The sequence below is a fragment of the Nothobranchius furzeri genome, chromosome 15 (genome assembly GCF_043380555.1).
Source record: "Nothobranchius furzeri strain GRZ-AD chromosome 15, NfurGRZ-RIMD1, whole genome shotgun sequence".
Lineage (NCBI taxonomy): Eukaryota > Metazoa > Chordata > Actinopteri > Cyprinodontiformes > Nothobranchiidae > Nothobranchius > Nothobranchius furzeri.
This window is the reverse complement of record NC_091755.1, coordinates 49,873,005-49,895,167: the sequence shown is the minus strand read 5'-3', so window position 1 is coordinate 49,895,167 and position 22,163 is coordinate 49,873,005. Positions and strand designations below refer to the sequence as shown.

Genomic DNA, 22,163 nt, shown 5'->3' with positions numbered 1-22,163 from the left:
CCAAAAGTTGTTGGTTCTTTCAGTTAAAGAGGAGAGTTAAGGATTGGCCACTCCGACAACTTCTATAGAACACTTTGAACTGGCGTTAAAGATGACGTGGGCATAGTTTTATACTTCGGATGTTTTGGTTTATGGTCGAATGAAAAGTTGACAGGTTTTACCAAACACCATCAAAACCACGCCTCCGTGAGATCTGTCAGATTCTGATTGGATCAGTGAAAGTAATGTGTCATGTCTTTTAACGCTACGTGAGATCAGTCCTATTGGAACATTTAAAGTCGTATGACCTTCACATTCTATAGGATTATAATAAAGTAATTAATATTTTGATTTCACAGATCGGTCACATCTTATTTATTGACTAACACTTTGCTTGATTAGCTTATTAAATTAGAGTTGTTTGATTAATTAAAAGAAAAGAGTTCATTCTTCATTCTTCTGAGCTGAAAATAAGCAGGTTAGATGCAAATCCATGAGACCTTGAGACCATATCTCATGCAGACTAGTTCTGTGTCAGAGGAGGGGAAAAAAACTGTCATTTCATTCTGTTACACCTTAACCATTTTAACCAGCAGTTCGACAACTCATCAAGACCACTAACGTGTCTCCCATGTTAAGACCATTAATGACCAAGTTCACTTGTTATTTTTCTCAATAATTTACTGTAGTCTGTAATATAAATGAATGCCATGTGAACCGATTTCTGTCAGCAAAACACTCTGGTGCTCCTGTTTCAGGAAGTAGAAGTGAGTCAGAGGAGAGGCGAGCAAAACACAACAGGTTTTAGAGACACATTTCCTGATATTTGGACATCTCAGCTCTGATTGGCTAACCGAAACAACTCTACCACTGACTGTTTGCTCTGCAACTTTGATGTTTGATCTCCAACAATAGTACAAACCTGGAGGAGTTCTGCTGTGTGGTGGAGTTGCTAATGCTAACAGTTAGCTTCTACTAGCTGAAATGTTCTCTGATGCTTTCTGGACGCTAAACCAACAACAGCCTTCCTCGTCGTGAGTCCAGATGGGTGAGTCCATGAATGCTAATTTTCAGTGTGACGTAGATCTGTGTGACTTTTTCTGACTCAGTCGCCTGCCTGGCTTTTTTCTTTTTGCACCTAATACAGGAAATAGGGGTAGAAATTTTGTTGAGCATGCATGTCAAACTCCAAGCAACCGATTATATTTCAAAAAGAACATGTATTATATGTTTCTCAGTGACTGTGGCGGTCTTAGATTTTTATTTAAGATGCAAAAGCAAATTTGGAAAATACATTTGCTTTAAACATTTTTTTCATGCCTCCTAACAATTAACAATCATAGCATAAATATAAATATAGTGTGGAGAATTTATAAAAAGGTAAACATTAATAAAGTGGTTCTCTTGCATTTGTCTAGAAACCTTCACCAATAACACTGTTCGGACCGGAAGCAACGACTGAACCATCCGGTTGTCAGTGTCACTGAACCTCCGCACTTTCCCGGGTCCTCCGCTCATTATGCACTGTTATGCTGCACGGACAACAAAACGACTGGTGTTTAGCACTATCTCGTTTCCTCTGGCGATGTGGACTTCTGGTTCCTGGAGGGACCGGACCGGTGAGTGCTCCGTGAATTTGTTTGTACTCAAAACCTAGCTTGTTCTGCAGATGTGCTAATGCAGCTTCAGCATCATAACGCTATTTTAACACTATCCACTGAATTGTGTAACAGTCGTTGCCCTGAGTAAATAAATGCTAAAAATACTTATGCATGTTTTTGTTACTTTTGTCCAAGGGTGACAGCTGTTCACTCGTTTTAAGCCCTACCGTAAAAATGATTCCCCTGCTTGTTCCGAACGTGCTGATTAATTTGAAACACAAGGATCTGTGCATTACCAAGAGACGACCAATTCAAGAAAACTACATGTGCTAAAATGTTTGTTTTCCATTTTAAGAGTGCCAAAAGCCTGATCCAGCATTAGGAATCTCAACAGCCACTAACTATAAGTGTGATAAATTAGAAGAAGACTGGTTGTGCTGCTAAAGCTGATAGCTGGAAGAAAAAGAAAAACAGTCTTTTATCTCGTAAAACCCGCTCTACAAGAGTAAATATCCCTTCATCAATAACAGTTTTGTTGGAGCAGCACGTTTTTTTGTCCTGGATGTTAAAATAAATGATTTTCAGCTCCTCCCTTTAGATAACATGAGCTGGAGTCTCTTCTCCATTCTAACAAAAGTGAGCTGCTTTTAAAGGAGATGAAAGGATGAAATTGATCTCATAAGCCGCTGTGAATTCCACTTTTAAACACACACACACACACACACACACACACACACACACACACACACACACACTGTAAGGTGCCCCCACTAATTCAATTGAGCTTCCAGCTACACTACAGGTGCACAACACATCTCTGGACACGATGAATACCAACCACGTTCCCTGTATCCAGCACACTTGTGACTGCTGGTTTTCTCACTAATAGCATGAATACAACAGCACATTTGTTCTTTAAACACAAATTTAAAATATTGTTTTCATTTTGCTTGGCTGAAATTAAAGGAAGTGTGTTTTAAAAGTAACTCTGTCTGAACTGGAGTAACATAAGAGAGTTTCTGGGAAAACTGAAGACTCAGTAGGTAGTGTGAGACGTGAATAAAGTGGCATAAGAAACAGAAAATAATTAGTTCCCATGTGAATTCCATAAACTTTACACAGCCAAGTGTTTTACATCCAATGCAGTCCGGTGTGCACGTTGACTCATACGTTGTAATGAACTTAATTTAAGTCGATAAAAAACCTGCATCATTAGTCTGAAAACGCAGATTCCTTTTCCCTTTGGGCCATAAGACCTAAAATTATAATCGTTTCAATCCCAGATCTGCCATTTTTCTTTTGATTTTTACTTTTTCATTTATGATATGATGGGATATGATATGGTATTGTGTTATATATTATATTATAATATAATATAATATTATATTATAATATATTATATTATATAAGCAGATACTGATATATATATATATGGGGTCCCCCCTAATAAAAAATAAATAAATCATTTAGGTTGCTAACGTCACGTATGTCCTATCATCCATGCTTAAGCTTTAAACATTATCCCTGCAAAACTGCAACTATTTCAGCTTAAGGAGGCCAAGGAAAGGCAGACATGGAAGCAGAAGGAAGAAGAAAGAGGGCAGAGAAAACAAAAAAAAGTGAAGAAGATGGAAGAAGATGAAGACAAAAATGAAAACTACTCATAGAATTTGGATTAAATATATGTTAATTATTGGCTCAACATCATGATTTTCTTGTGCCTTCATGCTTGATCATGTGCAGTTGCTTGCTGTAATCACACTCATGCATATCACCAGTGCTCCACGCACAGAAGCTCTCCTCAGTCTCTCCCACATTGCCAGCTTGTCTGCAGCCATATCCTCAGCGTTCCACACGTTATGATTAAGACCAAGTCATTGATCACTCTTTGTGTGCCTCCCTTATACCAGACTACAGGTGAAACTCAATAAATCAGAATATGATAAAGCTCATTTATGTCAGTGACTAAACCTAAAGGGTGAATTTAATCTATGAGACGGACTCCTTCCATGCAAAGGCAGATTTTTTTCAGCCTTTATTTATTGTAAATGTGATGACTATGGCTTACAGCTGATGAAAACCCTCATTCAAAATCTAAGAACACTAGAATAATGTGAAAATGTTCAATATTCTAGACTCAAAGTGTCACACTCTGATCAGCTGACTAATCCTAAATACCTGCAAAGGGTCCTGAGCCTTTAGATGGTCTCTCAGTCTAAGTGGGATCACTGATATAAACGGATTTTTACACCATGCTGTTATTTTTCCTGTTGCGCCTGTGTGTTCATGCGTTCAGCTCATGTTTTTAGCCCGCTTGCCCGATCATGCCCTTGTCGGATTTTTAAGCCCTCGAGTTGTTTTCCTTCTCTTTTTTGGACCTTTTCTGCATTTCAAGGCTTCTGTTTTGTATTAGGGAGGATATATTTAATTGTTGGGATTTTAAACCTGCAAACAGCAATATTGGTTATAAATTTGGATTTTCATTGGATGTTTTTTCACAATAAACCCTTTATTTTGCCATTAGTGTCTAGAGTAATCAGGTCCAAATAAATGGAAAATCAAAGTATGTATATATTCAATTCAATTCAAGTTTATTTATATAGCGCCAAATCACGACAAGAGTCGTCTCAAGGCACTTCACATAATAAACATTCCAATTCACAGTTCATTAAGCCAATCAGAAATAATGTGTCCTATATAAGGAACCCAGCAAATTGCATCAAGTCACTGACTAGTGTCAGTGACTATACAGCAATCCTCATACTAAGCAAGCATGCAGCGACAGTGGAGAGGAAAACTCCCTTTTAACAGGAAGAAACCTCCAGAGAATCCTGGCTCAGTATAAGCAGCCATCCTCCACGACTCACTGGGGATCGAGAAGACAGAGCAGGCAGACACACACACACACACACACACACACACGCACGCACACACACACACACACACACACACACACAAGTAATGTGTCTATAGTTATATTGTGATGTCTTAGTAAATATTGTATTTGGTGAAAGATAAACTTTATTGTATTTATCCTAGTGGATCTATAATTAAACTGACAAACTAGTATATATATATATATATATATATATATATATATATATATATATATATATATATATATATATATATATAATTTTAGCTGGGGTGTGAATTAAAGACAAAAAATGAAAAATAATAATGAAAATAACCAAGATAAATGAAATAAACATTCGTAGGCAGCTTACCGTTTGATGCTGTGAAGTCAATGGCCACTGTGAAATTCAGTTGTGTCCTGTTGCACACCAAATGAAAACAACAAATAGAATTACACATGTGTGTATTCTTGACATGGACAGTTGTGTCCAACACACAGATACACAAATCCAACGAGATGGCGCTCAATTTTCTGGTTGACTGGCTGCCGGCTTATTAGTATGGCACAACAATGGTGTCTTGATCACCTTGAATGTTTAATTGGGTCAAACAGATGGAACCAGCAATCCAAAGCAAAAGAAATGAATAAATTAAGTACTCACTTATTAAATTCATGAATACAACTTTCCTTTCAAAACTTCCTCCACTCAGAGCATGCACAAATTTGATATCATGCTCTCCGAAGAGCACTGGGAAATTCCATCAAGTGTCCTCAGTCTCGAGCACACACAGATGCATAAACACAAAGACTTTTGCCACTTCCTGTGAGTGCAGACTAATTAATATTCCACTCACCCTCCTCGGATAAAATCCACAAAGGTATACTCCGACTCCACTTTGAAGGACAGCAAAGTTACCTGGCAAACACAAACACGGAGATACCAAGGCACAATGGTGTGATGAGCAGATGAGGACGGGAGACAGGAAGACACAACAGAGACACATATGGGAAGACGACGTGAGACACAATGGTACCAGCATATTGATGTAGAGGCACTCACAGTCCCAGAATTGATGTATTTTTTCTTTTTGCCTTTCTTCTTGGGATTTAAAACCTGCAGATAAAACAAAAACAAAACTTTTGGAAACTCCTGTAAATCCTTCAATGATAAAATAACACAAACAATCCAGCTTTTTCAAAAAGACAGATCAAGAAATACTTCAATTCCCTCTGGGATTATACATTTATTTTATTTTATTTTCAAAATTACTTGTCACACACACACAAATGTGTGTTCTCCGCATTTGACCCATCCCCCGAGACGGCAGTGGCTGTGCTCAGGAACGTTTTGGTTGTTTTACCCCCAATCCAACCCCTTAATGCTGAGTGTCAAGCTGGAATAGTAAATGCTAAATAGGCTGTATTTGTATAGTACCTTCTTAAGCTTGGTTTTTGCTTGATGCGTCCGCAAGGTTCGCACGGCTAAATTGCATCATTTTAACAACCACGCCCCTCCACCGCGCCTCCGCACGGCCCAAACTTTCCGCACCGCGCACCTAGGAAATTTTCTAAACATGCAGACGGTCGGACGCGGAAAAACATGGCGGACTGGCAAGAACTAGTATGGCAGAGCTTCGTAAATACAGACATTTGTATGATTCAGCTCTCAAAGATCACCGTGATCAACATGTTGTAAATAATTCTTGGAGAGAAAAAGCTCGCACTGTCGGAAAAGACGAGGACGCTGTTAAAAAATGCTGGAATGCCATGTTGTAAACAGTCATTTTCACTTCTACTATGGTGTAGTGTTGGATGCATGCCATAGAGCTCCATGCTGCCTCCTACAGTTTGGGAGAATATTGGCTCACCACAGAGACAAGCCGCATGAACCATAAACGCTGCAAGTTGTGAAGCACGTTCCATCAGCGAGCCGCATCACCAAGCAGAAAGTAAATGCATCAAACATAAACCAAGCTTTAGGGTTTTACAACCCCCCAAGGTGCTTTACACATTCAGTCATCCACCCATTCGCACACTGGTTGTGATGAGCTACCCTTGGGTGCAATGATGAAGGCCGAGCGCTGACACCACCGATCCCTCTGACCACCACCAGCAGGAAAGGTGGGTTAAGTGTCTTGCTCAAGGACTTAACAGCAGCATTCTCTGTCCAGAGTCTGGACTGAACCTGCAACCTGCCGATTACAGGACAACCTGCTCTGCCTCCTGAGCTACTGCTGTGCCAGTAGTACGGAACAGCAGTAGAGGCAACGGGGAGACATTGAGTGCCTTTCTTTTAAAAAGTCTTTGGTATGACCGGACTGGGATTTGAACCCCGATCTCCCAGTCCCAGGATGGACACCATGGGCTGCATGGTGGCGCAGTGATTAGCACTGTTGCCTCGCAACACGAAGGTCGCAGGTTCAAACTCATCTGTGGCCTTTCTGCGTGGAGTTGCGTGTTCTCCCCATGCATGCCTGGGTTTTCTCCGGGTACTCCGGTTTCCCCCACAGATCACAACATGCCCTATAGGTTAAAAAATAATTGTAAGTCGCTTTGGGTAAAAGCGTCTGCTAAGCACATAAACAAACATAAACATAAACACTCGTACCACTGGGCCGTTGAGCTGAGCTATTTGATGTTTGGAGGGCAGAGCATCCATCTGTCCATCCACCTACTGATTCATCTAGATTCATTCATCCATCCATTCAATAGGTAGATAAATCCACCCCATCCATCTTTTGATTCCTTCCTTATATTCATTCATTCATCCATGTATCAATCCATCGTTGACTCATCCATCCATAGATCAATCCATCCATCCAGCTTTAGATCCACCCATCCATGTAGCTTAATCCCAGTGGCATTTTAGGTCAGACTAAGTTTTGCTGAGAGAATTGAGAGACTTTTGTTTCTTTATTCATTTGCAGCTGTTTTCATGTTTGTGTGTTTTATGTGATCTGAGTGGAACTTAATGAGCTGTGTGCTTTAATGGAGTTACAAGTTCAAACGTTTAATGACTAACTGTTGTACGTACATACATTTCAGTAAACCTTTAAAATAATTCTGTTTGTTCCTTCTAGTCTATTCTTTCATTGCAACATATCCTAATTTTACTTTAAATCTCACTGTAAAAAAGAATAGCTTTTCCTGTTGTGTGGACCTTACCTAGATTGGTAGTTAAACATATCTCACAAGCATAAAACAAAATCATTGTTGTGGTAGACACCTGGGCACCTGATCAATGGAGGTGGTTATGTTTCTCTTTATTTAGCAAATGCTTTCATCTGGAAGATACAGCAATGCAGTGAATGAACCCAACGTGCATGTCTTTGGCTTCAACTGAAGCTGCTTTCTCATCCAGCCGACTTTCCCCCAACTCATCCATTTGTTTTAGTTAAACAATCGTCAGTATTAATCTAAAAGGTTTTTGTTTTATATATATTGGGGATGCCGTTACCCATCATGACCCAAAGCCACCATGTTGCCGTTCTTCAAACAGATACACCCCAAAAGGACACATATTCACAGCGAGGCACCCTTTCAGTATTATGGTCCTCGCCTCTGGAATGAGCTGCCAGGGGACCCCAGGGCCGTAGAGAACGTTCATGCTTTCAGAAACAGGCTCAAGACCCATCTTTTTAGCTTAGCTTTTGACTGATTACTATTACTTTTTAAATAAATAAATTCATTAATTAGGTTATTTATTTATCTATTTATTTATTTTATGTATTATTTCTTTATACGTGCCATTTTTAAACAGTTTTTTTACCATAGATTTATGATCAACATTATTTTAATATCTATATAACTTTTTATCTTACAATTCTCATTTTAGCTCTTATGATGTTATATTTTAACCTTAATTTAACCTTTTTCCAGTGTTTCCTCTGTGGGTGCCCTCTGCCCCGGGGGCAGTGGTCAGCTGTGGCAGCCTAGGTGCTTTCCAGGTGTACCTGGGTGGAGGTGGGGGTCTAGGCCCTCCCTGCCCTGGGCACCCTATATCGGTGCCTTGGCTGCTGCTGTGGATCTGCTGCTGTCGGGGCGGATGGCTCCCCTGATGGCATTTCCTTATCCTTGTCTAAGCTGGTCTGGCTCATCTGATCTCAGTCCATCATGTTTTTTTCCGTGTGTGTGTGTGTGTGTGTGTGTGTGTGTGTGTGTGTGTGTGTGTGTGTGTGTGTGTGTGTGTGTGTGTGTGTGTGTGTGTGTGTGTGTGTGTGTGCTGAAGGAGGAGTGTTGTTAAGGGTTTTTTATTGTCAGACAGTTTTTAAAATTCTGGGGATGGGAGGGAATGTGGGCATGTGGGACCTTTTTAATTTGTTAAGCACTTTGAGTTGCATGTATTGTTGGATTAAGTGCTGTATAAATAAAGCTGAAAAAAACAAAACAAAAGGAATTTGTACCATTTAACTACGTCTTGTAATTAACAGAACAAGATGATGCATCCTCAGTTGCACAAAATGACGTGAATTTAAAGGGAACAACAGCTCTGAATGTTAGATGAATGTGAGTTAACTGGTCAGTCATGAATATGTTGTAGGAGCACTAAAACAGGTGATGCATACTGACAGGACATGCAAAACACAAACAGGAGTTACATAATAAATGCACTTCTAAGGCTTCCCCACCAGAGAGTGAGCTAATAAATACTTAATGCAGATCTCGCAGTCTTTTGTTTTTTCCCTCTCTTTTGAACATTGGTCATGTTTTGTCTTGTCTGCCGAAGAAATGTCTGTAATCAGTACACCATATCCCACACAGTCCCACGGTTTCTCGGCTAAATCACCTCTTGATCCATAATAAGCCAGTTCATTACTGACAAATAAATGGGTCTCTAAAGCTTCCAAGGGGTTTGATTGAAGGCAACAAGACATCTTTGGTTTCTTGAAAATATTTTGGTTCTCATCTGAAGAGCTTTGTCAGGGGAGAGCTGCTACTGGTGCCTGGATGTCGAAACAGGTACGAAGTTCACATAGTAATATTTTCCAGAAGATTTGACACTTGGAATATGGGAATGTATTATCACCAAACATGTGTGGGTTATGATTAACCCTCCCACTGTCTTCATGGGTGACCCCGCGAGGAAAGTTGACCATTGAGCAGGATTGATGGTTTATCCCTTGAGGTCCATGTGGCAGGGGTGAGGAGTGAGCACCACCTCACCCCTGCCATGTGGACCTCAAGGGATAAACCATCAATCCTGCTCAATGGTCAATTTTCCTCGCAGGGTCACCCATGAAGGCAGTGGGAGGGCTAAACATGATGGAGACATGCTTTCCGACACGCCGGTGTGTCTTTGGAAAGACTGTTAACACAGTTCAGTCTGAAGATACTGTATCCTCTGAAGGATGGTGTTTCTTATTGTTTGGAGCCAAATTGAAATACAAATCTGATCAATTTGTAATCATCATGACGGAGGAGACACGTTTTGACCCTCTCTCATGAGGTCATTTGACCCGTTGAACCACATCACAACATGAGTTCACTTTTCCTCCAGTGACAGGTGTACCATTGGAAAGGTGTTGGCACATTTGGTCCATAGCTTCTGTAAAATCATGTTACAATAAGAATAAAATAAGAACAACCAAAAATCCTGATTATTTGACTGTGATAGAACATCCCGGTTTGCGGAACCTTTGGGAAATCATTCAGCTCGTTTTGTTTTGAAGGAAAAGAAAGATCTGAAAAATAAACGCTCTACTTTTGTTTGTGGTTTCACCTTGGGTTTGGTTTGTTATATTAAAACTTGTTGAACGTTTTAGAGTTTCTTAAGCCTTTTCAGAGCTTGAAAGACGCTTCTTCTTCTGGCTCTTGGAGGGTGCAGACACTTTTCTACTCCTCTCCTCCATAACTTATCCTCATGTCCTTTGTCTGTCTGTGTGAGCAGGATGCACGGCTGCTTCTGCATTTTTTCTGGAAACTGGAAACTGAAATTCACTAAAATGGATCTTGTCAGTTGGTCACTCAACGCGGTTGATAACATTTTTTCAACTATGAGAATGGAAGAAGGGGCTCCCGGATGCCCCTCCGGGACAGACCAGCTGTCTGTGGAGGACTCTGAAGATGTGTGGATATTCGTGGTGTTGGTGTCAGGTTTCCTGCTGATCGGAATAGGAGGCTACCTGGCTTACCGGAAAATTAACGAGCTGTTGGCGAATATCGGCCTGATCCCCGAGCTCAGAGATGGATTGCACCGTGCTGTGAATTTACAGACTCAAATAATTGTCAAGATGAATCGTAAGCTTGGGCCTTTGGCCAAGATTCATTCATTGGCACAGAAGATGGATGCCAGCAAGGATAGAGTGGACACATCAGCACTAATTGGGATAGTTTAATGTCAATTATTGGGATTTTGAGAGGTTGAGGACCAACAAACTGTAAGACAGAGAGAAAATGATCTCTGTCTGGCCCCAAAACGATTTCTAATCGGAATCTGGCGCCCTTGAGTCTGCAGGGCTCCAACGAAAACTCCCCCCTCAGAAGATATGTGGAATGTGCCGTCGCTATGGCAACTCAACACTGTCTCCTATCCCAGCCTGGGCGGGACTGCGGGAAGGCCGCTGAAACGTTCCAGGGTCACTGCCACATTCCAACCCTCAATGCTCCTCCCCCTATCCACACTGAGGTGACATGTGCTGCTTATCGTGGCTGCAGGAACTGAAGTGGGGATAGTCCCAATCCACCACCCCACCTAGTGGACACATGTTGTGTTGTCTGAAGTCTGTTGCATATCTGTCTGAGGTGTTTTTTTTTTTTTTTTTTTTTTGCAGAGCAAAGTTACCCTCCCTATGGAGGATAACTCTGAAGTGCCTTTTTTTCCCTTCACCTGAACCAATCCTCATGTAAACCCTCTTTTCTCTATTAAGGTAGCACGACTCAGGGTTGCGAATGACCACAGTCACTAATTCTTGTCATGTGTCTTGCCCATGTATTTCTGATCTCTGAATTGTGTTTATTGAAACTCTAATTTCCCTCTGGGATTAATAAAGCATCTCTGATTGATTGATTGAGTAATAAAAATCAGCCACACTGGACTGATGATGATAAGAAATACGTTACCTCATAGACATTGAACTGATTCTGCCCTCGAGACAGCTCTCTGTAGCTGGTGGTGAACTCTCCTATGAAGTCGTGGCTGCAGACAAAAAAAAAGAGAAATAAAAACGCCCACACAGATGAGGACGAGAACAGATTTCATAATCCGAGGGAAATAGTTGTGATTTTTTGTCCATCCACGTTTCCTTTTCCATCTCTGGTCCACCAGATCTTCTACACTCTACAATTGATGTGCTGCTGAAACACCAAGACATCTACAATAACCCTCTTTGACAAAGTCAAGAAGATTTTACCTGCAGAATTTGTTCAGACTTGGCATTCAATTTCTTTTTGACATTTTGGAGGTATCGGTTTGAATCATAATGTGGTTATCAGCCCAGTCGAGGCTTTTTACCTTCCATCTCGATCCCAATCATAGACGTCTACTTTCACCGTCCTAAAAATAAACATAAACAAATGGGAAGAGAGTGAAACTGTTTTCTGTGACTCAGCTCTTTACCACATCATCTTCTGTCAATAAAAAGAACACCAAGTTCTGTTTTAAAAGAGAGAGTAAAAAAAACCCGATCTTTTCCCTCCATCTCGCCGGGAGCAGATGGAACAATTACATATTCTCAGAATAAATAATAAATCAGGCTGAAGAGGATTGTTGGCGCAGTCGGTGCAGGTTATTACCTGAACTCTGCGCTCAAACTAGTTTCCAGCCTGTGGGAATGAACAATTTCACATGTAAGAGAGGGTAATGAATAAAATATTCCACGTTTGCATGCATTACCGTGTGGAGAGTCGGACACAAGGTATGTTGTTGAGCTGTGTGAGATGAACGGCACATCATTTGGCTAAAATGTTTCAGCTTATTGAAAGTCATTAGCATACTAAGCGGGGACTTGGGTTTGCACAAAGTCCTTCATGTAAAGACTCATAACTCTGAATCACCTGTGAGGACAAAGTGAATTAGCTTCTACTGTATTGTGGGACAAAACACACGAGTTACTGTTCCAGTTGTAGATGGTTCGTTTTCTAATGTCGGAAAAGAAACTAGTTCTCTGCCTACAAAGATGTGTCCTCAGACAGAATGTTGGCTTCAATCTGTCATTATGAATTTAAAGCATGCTGCTTAATAGGGTATGCAGATGAATCAGATTAAATAGACTAACTGTGCATGCATTAGCAGTCAGAAGATGGTTGCAATTTAGAACTTGTTTTGACGAAGCTTTCAGCTCTTCGTGTTGCTTCTGACGTGCTTTAAAAATGTGCAACCTCACAAGGTGGAACGCTTTGCCAAGAAACATATAAAATAATGTTCATCTTCACCGTGCACTCGCTGATCCTGATATGTCTCTGATAGAGTCAAGCATTTAGGTAAAAGGTTTGTCGCTGTATCCTAGAAGGGATCATTTTAATAAGTTATGTCAGACGTCTGCAACCTGCAGCTCTGGAGCCAGACGTGGCTCTATGGACCTTACACAATGGCTCTTAATTACAATAAAACTCAACTTGAACTTAATTTACTTAGATTAGACCTTCATTTGATTCCCTGCTAACTTTGTTCATGACCCTTTCTCTTTTCTTGACATGAAAGTGGCATGAAACGTGTTATGCATTTAGCAATTAGCCCTTTTGGACGCGTCCAAGAAGCGAAGGTTTATGTTTCGAGTCTATTTTTTTACATGCCACGCTTCTAAAACACGTCAAATGCCACATTTTAGATCGAGGCAGACAGTAAGTCAAACATAAAGGCAGTGAAAAACATCCGGAAACCTTCAAAATGAATATGTGCAGTAAGTACGTCATTTCCTGTGAAACCCCATAGGTAATGTACCGCAGACCTTTTTGGAAACATGCAGCTGTCTTTCTCATTGCTTGTTATTGTGAGTGGACTTCTAAAATCATGTGTGGTGGTAAAATTCTCCCGTAATTTTGTGACCTCACAGGATCATCTCTGTGGAAAGCTTTCACTCCTGTTTCACGTCAGAAATGCTCCCAGTTGAAAGGGAGCTCGCACGTTCGCATGTGGCGGAATGAAGGGGTCGATCTCTTTATGGAAACTGCTCTGGCTTTCATCTAAAGCAGGTAATATACTGACTTCTCATACTCAATGCAATCTAATGATGTATGTTGCCAACAGTATTGGGACAACTATCGTTACACTCATTCAATCTTCAATGACATCCCATTTTTAATCCGTAGGATATAAAATGGGATTGGTCAAGCCTTTGCAGACACAAAAGCTTTAGCTTGTCTGGAACGGCTTTGCGCAAGGTGTAGGAGGTCAGGCATTGGTGTTGGACAAAAACTGGCTGGATCACAGTCTTCACCATAAATTGGGGTGAAGGCCAATCAAGGTTCTGTACACCTACTTTCATGTGTTGGAAAACCTAAATGCATTGTCCTGGAAGGGTGTTCCAGTAGTTTTTAGTGAACTTCTGTGAGATTAAAGGAGCAATGTGTAAGAATTCTACAGTGAAATAATCACAAAACAGTTTAAAGTCTAAATCATGTCGGAAGGCAGGTGACACTGACACAGATTTAATTCTCAGCCAGCTAAGCTCACCCCTCAGAAGCCATCAAGGCATCTTTTTGTTTAACTCTGTTAGGTGAAGCAGGCTAGATGCTAACAAAAATATCTCAAACTACTTTTTCAAATACCAACAATTGGAGATCCCAGTCAAATGTTTGTGTGAAGTGAATAATGAGTCAATCGTGGCATTTAACTTCCTTTAATGAGCCTTTCAGAGCTGTAACTACAAGATGACAAACAACACCCTTCCTGAAATGCTAAAGATAAACCACCATAATAAGTGAAGTAAGTGCTCCTTACCCTAAAACACTCAAGAGTGTTGGCACCAGACATGATAATGCATTTATCTACTTATCAACTTACTGTGCATAACTCATCTTTGCTTGTCATCGAGAATTTTCTGGTGCTGATTCGTAACTGACAACAGCCATGAAACTCACGGAACGACAGTGAGGAAGTAATGTTTAGCTCAAGAAAATGAACTGCAGTAACCACATTTAACCACATGGTGTCATTCTTACAAATTGCTCCTTTAAAGTGACGGGGCAGTACATACCAAAATCACGGCAAACAAACGCTATTTTTGTGTTCGAGTTTGACCTTAACTCATTCACTGCCATTGACGACTAAAGTCGTCATTTTAGATCCAACTGTTCACTACCAATGATGACTAAAGTCGTCATTTGCTTTTTTTTTACTGTTTGAGCATCAGAACAAGCCCCCGCGCTGAGAGAAAAAACATCTCAGCCCTGAAGCCGATCTTCATCTGCATACGTCACACGCCACATGATCAGGAAGCAGACCATCCATGTGTTAGGAGATCTTTTTGGGCCGTTCCTATAAAAAAAAGTGAGGCACAAACCAGAAAAGTGTCTGCCGATCACAAATCAACAACAGATTATGAAAGAACGGATAACGCTCGAAACACATGGATTCTTCCTGATGAAAGAGGTGAGTCTCCTCTTTGTTTTGGTTGTTTTGGCATCGACATAATCCTAGCGCGTAATGTTCTGTGACTCTTAAAAACAGTAAAAACGGTGAGAAACGCTGGCAGCGAAGGCCGTTAGCGATCAGGAAACGGCTGGCAGTGAATGAGTTAACAATTGATGACCTTTAGGGTCAAAAATCCCTGGGAGCACAACCTCCAGCAAAATGACAAGAACATCAGACTCCCTTTCATCGCTGCACTGTCATAAACTGTAGGCCAGAATAACTTAAAAATGAAAGTTCTACAGCTGCCTTAAAACTTGAGTCATGTCAACTTAAATGAACACTTTCTTTCAACTCTTTATGTCAAGTTGTACAAATATCATAAATAATAACTATGGTTTGTTTGAATATTATATTGTGAGTCAAAACAACTAATCTTATTAGATTATAAAGTGGAAAAATCATTTTTGTCTTGTTAAACATATACACTATTCAACATTATGTTAACTGATAAATTTGAGTTAGACACGTATGGTTGTCCATTCATTTTAAAAGTTTTTGTTAACTGAACAAATAGATTAATTGCATGAACTCGTGTTATCAAAACGGCAGCTGTCGTGCCAATACAGGCCAACGGTGAAGCAGGAAGCTAACAACAACACTGAAAAACGCTGGCTAACTCACGCCTCATACACAACACAGGGAGCTGAGTCCTGAGCATTTAGGGAGAACTACGACTTGAAGTGCAGTGGAGTGAAACGGCACAACGTTCTTATTCCTACGACCGCCCTCCTAACTTTCAGTGCCAACATGACAAATAACTCCACTTTTGGAACACTAAACAAAGCAAAAAACTAAGAACAACACAACCACCCACAATAAATGTGCATAAACACCTCAAATTAGAACAAAATAACTAAGAACATGACTACCCACGATGCACCTCACCTACTGCAGCTTTCACAGTGGGTGGGGTCATTTTTTAATCTATAAATTGCAGTTTTAAGTTGACTGAATGCACGAGAATGAGAAAAATATAATCATTTGTTGAAATAACAAGCAATTTTAAGTTTTCAATAACAAAACGCACAAAACTGAGTTTAACAATTAAAACTTAAAGGGACTTTATGGAGTTTAGAACTTTTATGCTCGCGATTGCTCCCTCAGGCCAAAAGCGTAACGGCAGCTTCAATAGTAGGCTCGTGCAGGAGGCGTGCATGCTGTACGTGCACACTCCTTAACAAAAATAATAGTTGAGACAGCCCCTTGTGTGTATGTGTGTGTGTGTGTGTGTGTGTGTGTGTGTGTGTGTGTGTGTGTGTGTGTGTGTGTGTGTGTGTGTGTGTGTGTGTGTGTGGCCCACAGGACAGGAGAACACGCAGCTAGTTAATTAAATAATTTGGTTCTGTACCTTTCTCTTCAGCACAGCCGACAAAGGTTTATGATGGGTCAGTCCTCCTGCATGCTCAGATCATTCCCTTCCCTTGCTTGAAAAATTGTTCCAAAATGAAAGTTGAACCCACATCTTTTCTATCTGTGGTTTCAATGCCATTCGGCGAGTCTCAAATAAAAATTTGGGCATCTTACTGTAAAAAAATATACCATTAATGTAAAAAAGAAACTCTAAATAAACTATGTTCACATCCAGAATTTAACCCAGGTCTTCTGTATGAAAGTCCGACATCTTACTAGGTGAGATACAGCGCCCGTGATGTCCTTTGTATCTGTAACATTTATATCCTTGATGACAGCTGAAACAACGTTCAAAGAACGGTTCGGAGGGAAAATGGCTATTTTGTTGCTAATTTGCAGGAAATATCTAGAAGAAAGTTCTACAGAAAGTAGCTAAGGGTCCTCAGAAATGTAGCTAGCTTTGTCACTAGGCGTTAGAAACAGCGACAAAGTCGCTGAGTTGGCACTGCCTCTCTCTGCTGCTAAAGCTACTGATAGCAAATGCTACGGGCGATGCCTGAGCGTGAACGCGCGTGAAGCAGCCAGCTCGACCCGAGCATCGCTCTTTTTCTGTGATTTTACAGAAAAACAGGCAATCACCGTAAAAATGCCAGGGCTCATTCTACAGGACCAGGGCATTGCAGGAGAATGTATGAAGAAGACATTTATTATTTCTATACATCTTTTGGCTGTCAAACTTCCATAATGTCCCTTCAACAGGGAGACTTTGGTGAAACAGAAAAAAATTTGAAACAACTTTTTGAGGCCATCTTTTTTTACAGTGTGGCGAAAGGTGAAGAAGTAAACGTGGAAAACAACGGTGTTTAAGAATGGCAAAAGTTTTGTAACAAATCAGTAACTGTTTTTGTCCTCACAGGAGGCATCTAAAATGGCGTCGCCCAGAGACTTAGACCCGCTCCCATGTATTTTAGACCAGATTTTTATGGTTACATGTTTCAAAGCCACCAATTTTTTCAACAACTAGGTATCATTTAATTCATTTTTAACACCATTTTGATGGATATTTCCAGAGATCCACACATTGTCTCTTTACGTGTCTAATAGATTGGTAAAATCAGTGCAGGGGCTTATCAATCTGCTGTTTTACCAGACAGAGTTATGAGAACAGCACAAGACAGCCATGAGGTGCATCTTTCACGCATGTATGCAGCATCTGTGAAAGACTATGAGGCCATTGCAAACACTGAGCACGGCGCAGCCTGATTGTGTATGTGTGCTGCGTTAAAACTGAGTCAGTCTCAATAACACCAGTGCTGGTCCCTGGGACAGCAGGACCGACTGCTGGCATTATTCTGACCGCCCCAGTAACAGGTGATGTCACACACTTTAAAGGCCACCTGCACCTTGTTGACACGGGAGTGTTCCCTTTCCCAGTTTAATCAGAGAAAATCTGCATAAAATTAAATTTATCAACACGTTTCTGAATCCAGTTCCCGACCTGTCGTAGTCGCCGTTGCAGAGAGCTCGTACAGGGATGGTGAAGGACTGCCACACCGGGTTCAGCGTGTTCTTGATCACCTCTGTCTTGTGGCAGATGGTAAATCTGCAGAGAAAAATACCAGCTGTGAGGCCCCAAAAGGGAAAGTGAATTTATACCGCTCACATCAAACCTGCAAAGGTAATCCAAGCTCCTCCGTCTTCCTTTGAAAAAGCTGCATTAAGCTTTCAAAGTTGTGTGTAATTGTTTAAGTATGTCTGGGAGACACATGAGGATAACAGATGAACTGTTTTTGTTATAAACATCAGGGAGGCACATCTGTGGAATAAAGTCAAACTCTTCTTCTTGGATTGTCGTGGCTGAATTGAGGCCACAGGCAGCTGAGGTGACTTTTGGAAAAGTGAAGATGTGATAAATGGTATCATGGCATCATGCTATTCTGTATGCTCACACATCTTTTCAGTTTATTGCCACCCCGCTCCTTTTTTCAGTTTCAAACCAGTGCCTCTGCTGAGGGTTCAGTGCTTAGTGGTTAGTAATGGTGGCACTCTGGGATAATTGCCTGAAGTGATTTTTAGCAATAGCCAAATCCTGCAGCCTCTAAAAGCTAAACAAGCCATGTTTACCTTTTTTTTCCCCCTTGCATTAGTTGATCTAATGCTTAATGCACCAACTTATTTTAGGGATTGTGAACATAAAGCTATAATGATATTACTGTTGTGCATATGTTAAGCCCATTAGGAATGATTTTAATGCACAACCGGAAATTGCTATATTAGTTTCAGCTTTGGAAAACCACCCTTGTTTCACCCAGGAGGACCAACACTATCCAGTCACATGGCAGTGATGCCATATCTCCGACTCCAGCAAAAGTATGAGAAAGCAGTTGATATTAGAAGTCATTATCAGTCTGCTGTCCCGGACAGCAGTAGCTCAGGTGGTAAAGCGGGTTTGCCCCATGATCGGAGGGTCATGGGATCGATTCCAGCTCCCGCCAGGGGTATTCTGCTGTTGTGTCCTTGGGCAAGACACCACCCAACTTGCCTGTGTTGGTGGTGGTCAGAGGGGCTGCCAGCATCAAATGGCAGCCTCGCCTCTGTCAGACCGCCCCATAGCTTACCATCACTAACGGTGTGTGAATGTGAGAGTGTGTGCAAGCGTCTTTGAGTGTCCTAAACAAGCACTGTATAAGTTTGATGATTATCATTATTATTATTATTATCTCTGCCAGTCTTTAAGAGTCACCTAAAAACCCACCACCTCCACTTGGCGTTCCCTGAACGTGTTTGAGTTTGGCCCTCTTATGTTGACTTTATTTCCTTGTTTTCATTGGTCTCTTTATCCTTTGTTTTACCCATTTGTTTCTACTTTAATGTTTTACCTTTTTTGCACTATTTGAATTGCTTTTATTATCGATTTATTCATCGTGTTTCACATTTCTTATGTACAATGTTCAGCGCCTTGGGCTTCCCGACAGGGTCACTGAAGGTGCTTAATAAATAAAGCTTTGATTAATTGATTGATTGATTGATTTATCATTCTGCATAGAGGCTACAACAGTAAAATGCAACTGGAGTTTGTTATTAACATACTTTTATATTAGACTAAAGAAGGTATTATTATACTTTGTAGCTAACAGGCTGGCAAAATGCTAAATGAGTAGTATTAATGCTAATGCTTAAGAGCTTATGGTCATGCCACTTCATCTAAATTTGTCATAGGCTATCATAAACAACATTAATGTGATGCTCCAGAGATTTTGAATTGTGAGGGGCAAGGAAAAACTTTATGACGGTCCAAATTAAACCTCTGTATCAGGGGAAGGCAACCCTGGTCCTCAAGTGTCCCTACACGTGATTCAGTGGTAGAATTAGTTTTGCAGAGGCCTGCTAATCTCCCACTTATTAAAATTGGGTGTGTTTAGATGGAGAAACGACTACATTTTACACACGTTTTCACACTAAAGATTCATTTTTGAGCTTCATTCAACCAAATATACGTGTTTGGGTCCAGATGCAGTAGAACAGTTGTGTTAAAGCAGATTGACTCTCTAAAATCTAAAGGTTTCCTTGCCTCAGTACATCAGATTTTAATCAGCAGCAGGTCATTAACAGGCTCCTGCAGAGCTTGATGGTTTGGTGATCACGACGGTGGCACAGGAGTTAAGTGCTCGTCCCGTAATCGGAAGGTTGCAGGTTCGAGACCCGCTCAGTCTGTCGCTGTCTTTGTGTCCTTGGGCAAGACACTTAACCCACATTGCCTGCTGGTGGTGGTCGGCGGGACCGGTGGCGCCAGTGCTCGGCAGCCTCGCCTCTGTCAGTGCGCCCCAGGGTAGCTGTGGCTACATTGTAGCTCATCCCCACCAGTGTATGAATGTGTGTGTGAATGGGTGAATGACTGATTGTGTTGTAAAACACCTTGAGGGGTTCCAGGACTCTAGAAGGCGCTATATCAAATACAGGCCCTTTACCATTTACCAATTAAATCAGGATTTTTGGAGCAGGAAAACAACCAAAATTTGTTGGGTGGGTCACTTGAGGAACAGGATTGCCCACTTTTCTACGGCAGGATTTGGAGTCTTACTCATTGATATTCGAACTTCTCGCCTCTGATTGGCTAACAGCCGTGCAACTCTTCCACTGTTTCCATTCTTTTTTCTCTAATGGGTGAAAAAATGTCAGATTGATGTTTCATCTCCTAAAAAATTACACAAGCCTGAACGTGTATGTCGTTGGGTTGCTAACACCATATCATTTTATTTATAAAGAACATTTAAATTACAGCATGAGAGTTGATCAAAGCGCCTTACAGAAGGTTGGACACAAACAGGACAAAACAAATCAAATAATAAAAATCAGGAACCGACCATTTTAAAACTATTCTGTAAGATAAGATCAATCAACTATAAGAATAATAAAAACACGATATAAACTGTGGCTCAATATCAGTAAAACAAAAGAAAGCGTTGTCCAAAAGCCAAATCGTAAAAGTGAGTCTTCAGTCTAGACTTGAAAAGCGAGACCATTGCTAAAGCTAATGCCAAAGCTAACGCTAAATGTTAGCTTATACTAGCTTAGAGCCGCTCTCCTCCCTGGACTGAAACCGATTTGGGAATCACAAACTGAGCATTTTTAACAGTTTTAGAAGTTTGGAGCACATTTTTACTGTCAACTGTCCTTTTGCATATTTAGAAAGGTATGTAGAATAAAATCTAAATCTCTAGAAAAGAATCAGAGGTGCAGATGAACACTTAAGCCCAACTGAACTGGCCACACTCACGTTCCATCCTCGTTACTCCGGTAGAAAACCAGGAAAGGGTCGGACTTCCCAAAGAAGTCTTTCTTATCCAGTTTGTTGGCACACAACTGCATTGTTGCAATATCCTGCCAAATGAGACAAGGACTTTTCAATGTAATGATAGTGGCGCTATTTCATTCCTACAACATCTTCTCGTTAGGAACTTCAAAAGTCGGAGGAGATTGGAGTAACTGGCACTGAAAGAAGTCCTTACACAATGATGATGCAAATGACCCCAGCTGGAGCACGTTAATAGGGGGTCCATGAATATGTTAGAGCCATGTGTGTGTGTGTGATTTTAGTAGAATTATACATTTTATTAGTGGGGAATAAATCTTGTTAGGAAATGTTCGCAATAACATCAGGCATGCAGAGGGGAATGCTTCATCCATATGTATGAACGGCTATAGCAGTTAATGAGGAGCTGTTTTTCCTGCTACTGTGCTGAGATGCCTGGGACAACAGACATTGGAAGGAAAAAAGGAACAATAGATAGAATGATAAATAATTAGTCGATTTCTCCAGAGGGATGGCATCATGGGAAACCTACGCCTGCCACTGACAGCATTTGGATCTTGTTAAGAGCAGAACCTCCCAGTGTAGCGATGGTAAACACAACTAAGGTAAGCCTGTTCATATAATGCTCTCTGGAGGACCTGGACACACACAATAACGCTGGGGTTGGGGGGGGGGGGGGGGGATCTGGAAGGATCTGACTATCTTGCTATCTTGTTGGTTTTAACATATCGCTGTGTCCTCGAAACTGTCAGAATGATGAAGAAAGTGTCTGACAGCGGAAACTCATGCTGGAAATTTATCCCCAGTGTGGAGAGGTGCAGGAAACCAAATATAACATGCTTAACCTTAAAGGGAGCTGTTGGGTGAGGGATTTGGATACAGTGATTATCTAGTTTGGTCATTGGATAGTTTCATGCTTTCCGCAATTCGGCTAATTACATGTGTGGGGATGTGTTTCAGTGTGTTTCAGCTATGAAAAACAATGCCAATGGC

General features: G+C 40.9%; 1 protein-coding gene across 2 annotated transcripts in view; it reads right to left on the bottom strand.

Annotated features, from left to right (window-relative positions):
- Nucleotides 1-22,163, bottom strand: part of cpne9 (copine family member IX) — a 142,795-nt gene that overhangs the window by 41,216 nt on the left and 79,416 nt on the right. For both annotated transcript variants that reach the window (XM_015968603.3, XM_015968604.3), the window contains 7 exons: nucleotides 21,135-21,238; nucleotides 17,856-17,960; nucleotides 11,888-11,929; nucleotides 11,497-11,572; nucleotides 5,498-5,551; nucleotides 5,292-5,353; nucleotides 4,808-4,854 (listed from right to left, as the gene is read on the bottom strand). In XM_015968603.3, coding sequence (XP_015824089.1) covers nucleotides 4,808-4,854; nucleotides 5,292-5,353; nucleotides 5,498-5,551; nucleotides 11,497-11,572; nucleotides 11,888-11,929; nucleotides 17,856-17,960; nucleotides 21,135-21,238 — 490 coding nt within the window. The remainder of the gene's footprint in view (nucleotides 1-4,807; nucleotides 4,855-5,291; nucleotides 5,354-5,497; nucleotides 5,552-11,496; nucleotides 11,573-11,887; nucleotides 11,930-17,855; nucleotides 17,961-21,134; nucleotides 21,239-22,163) is intronic.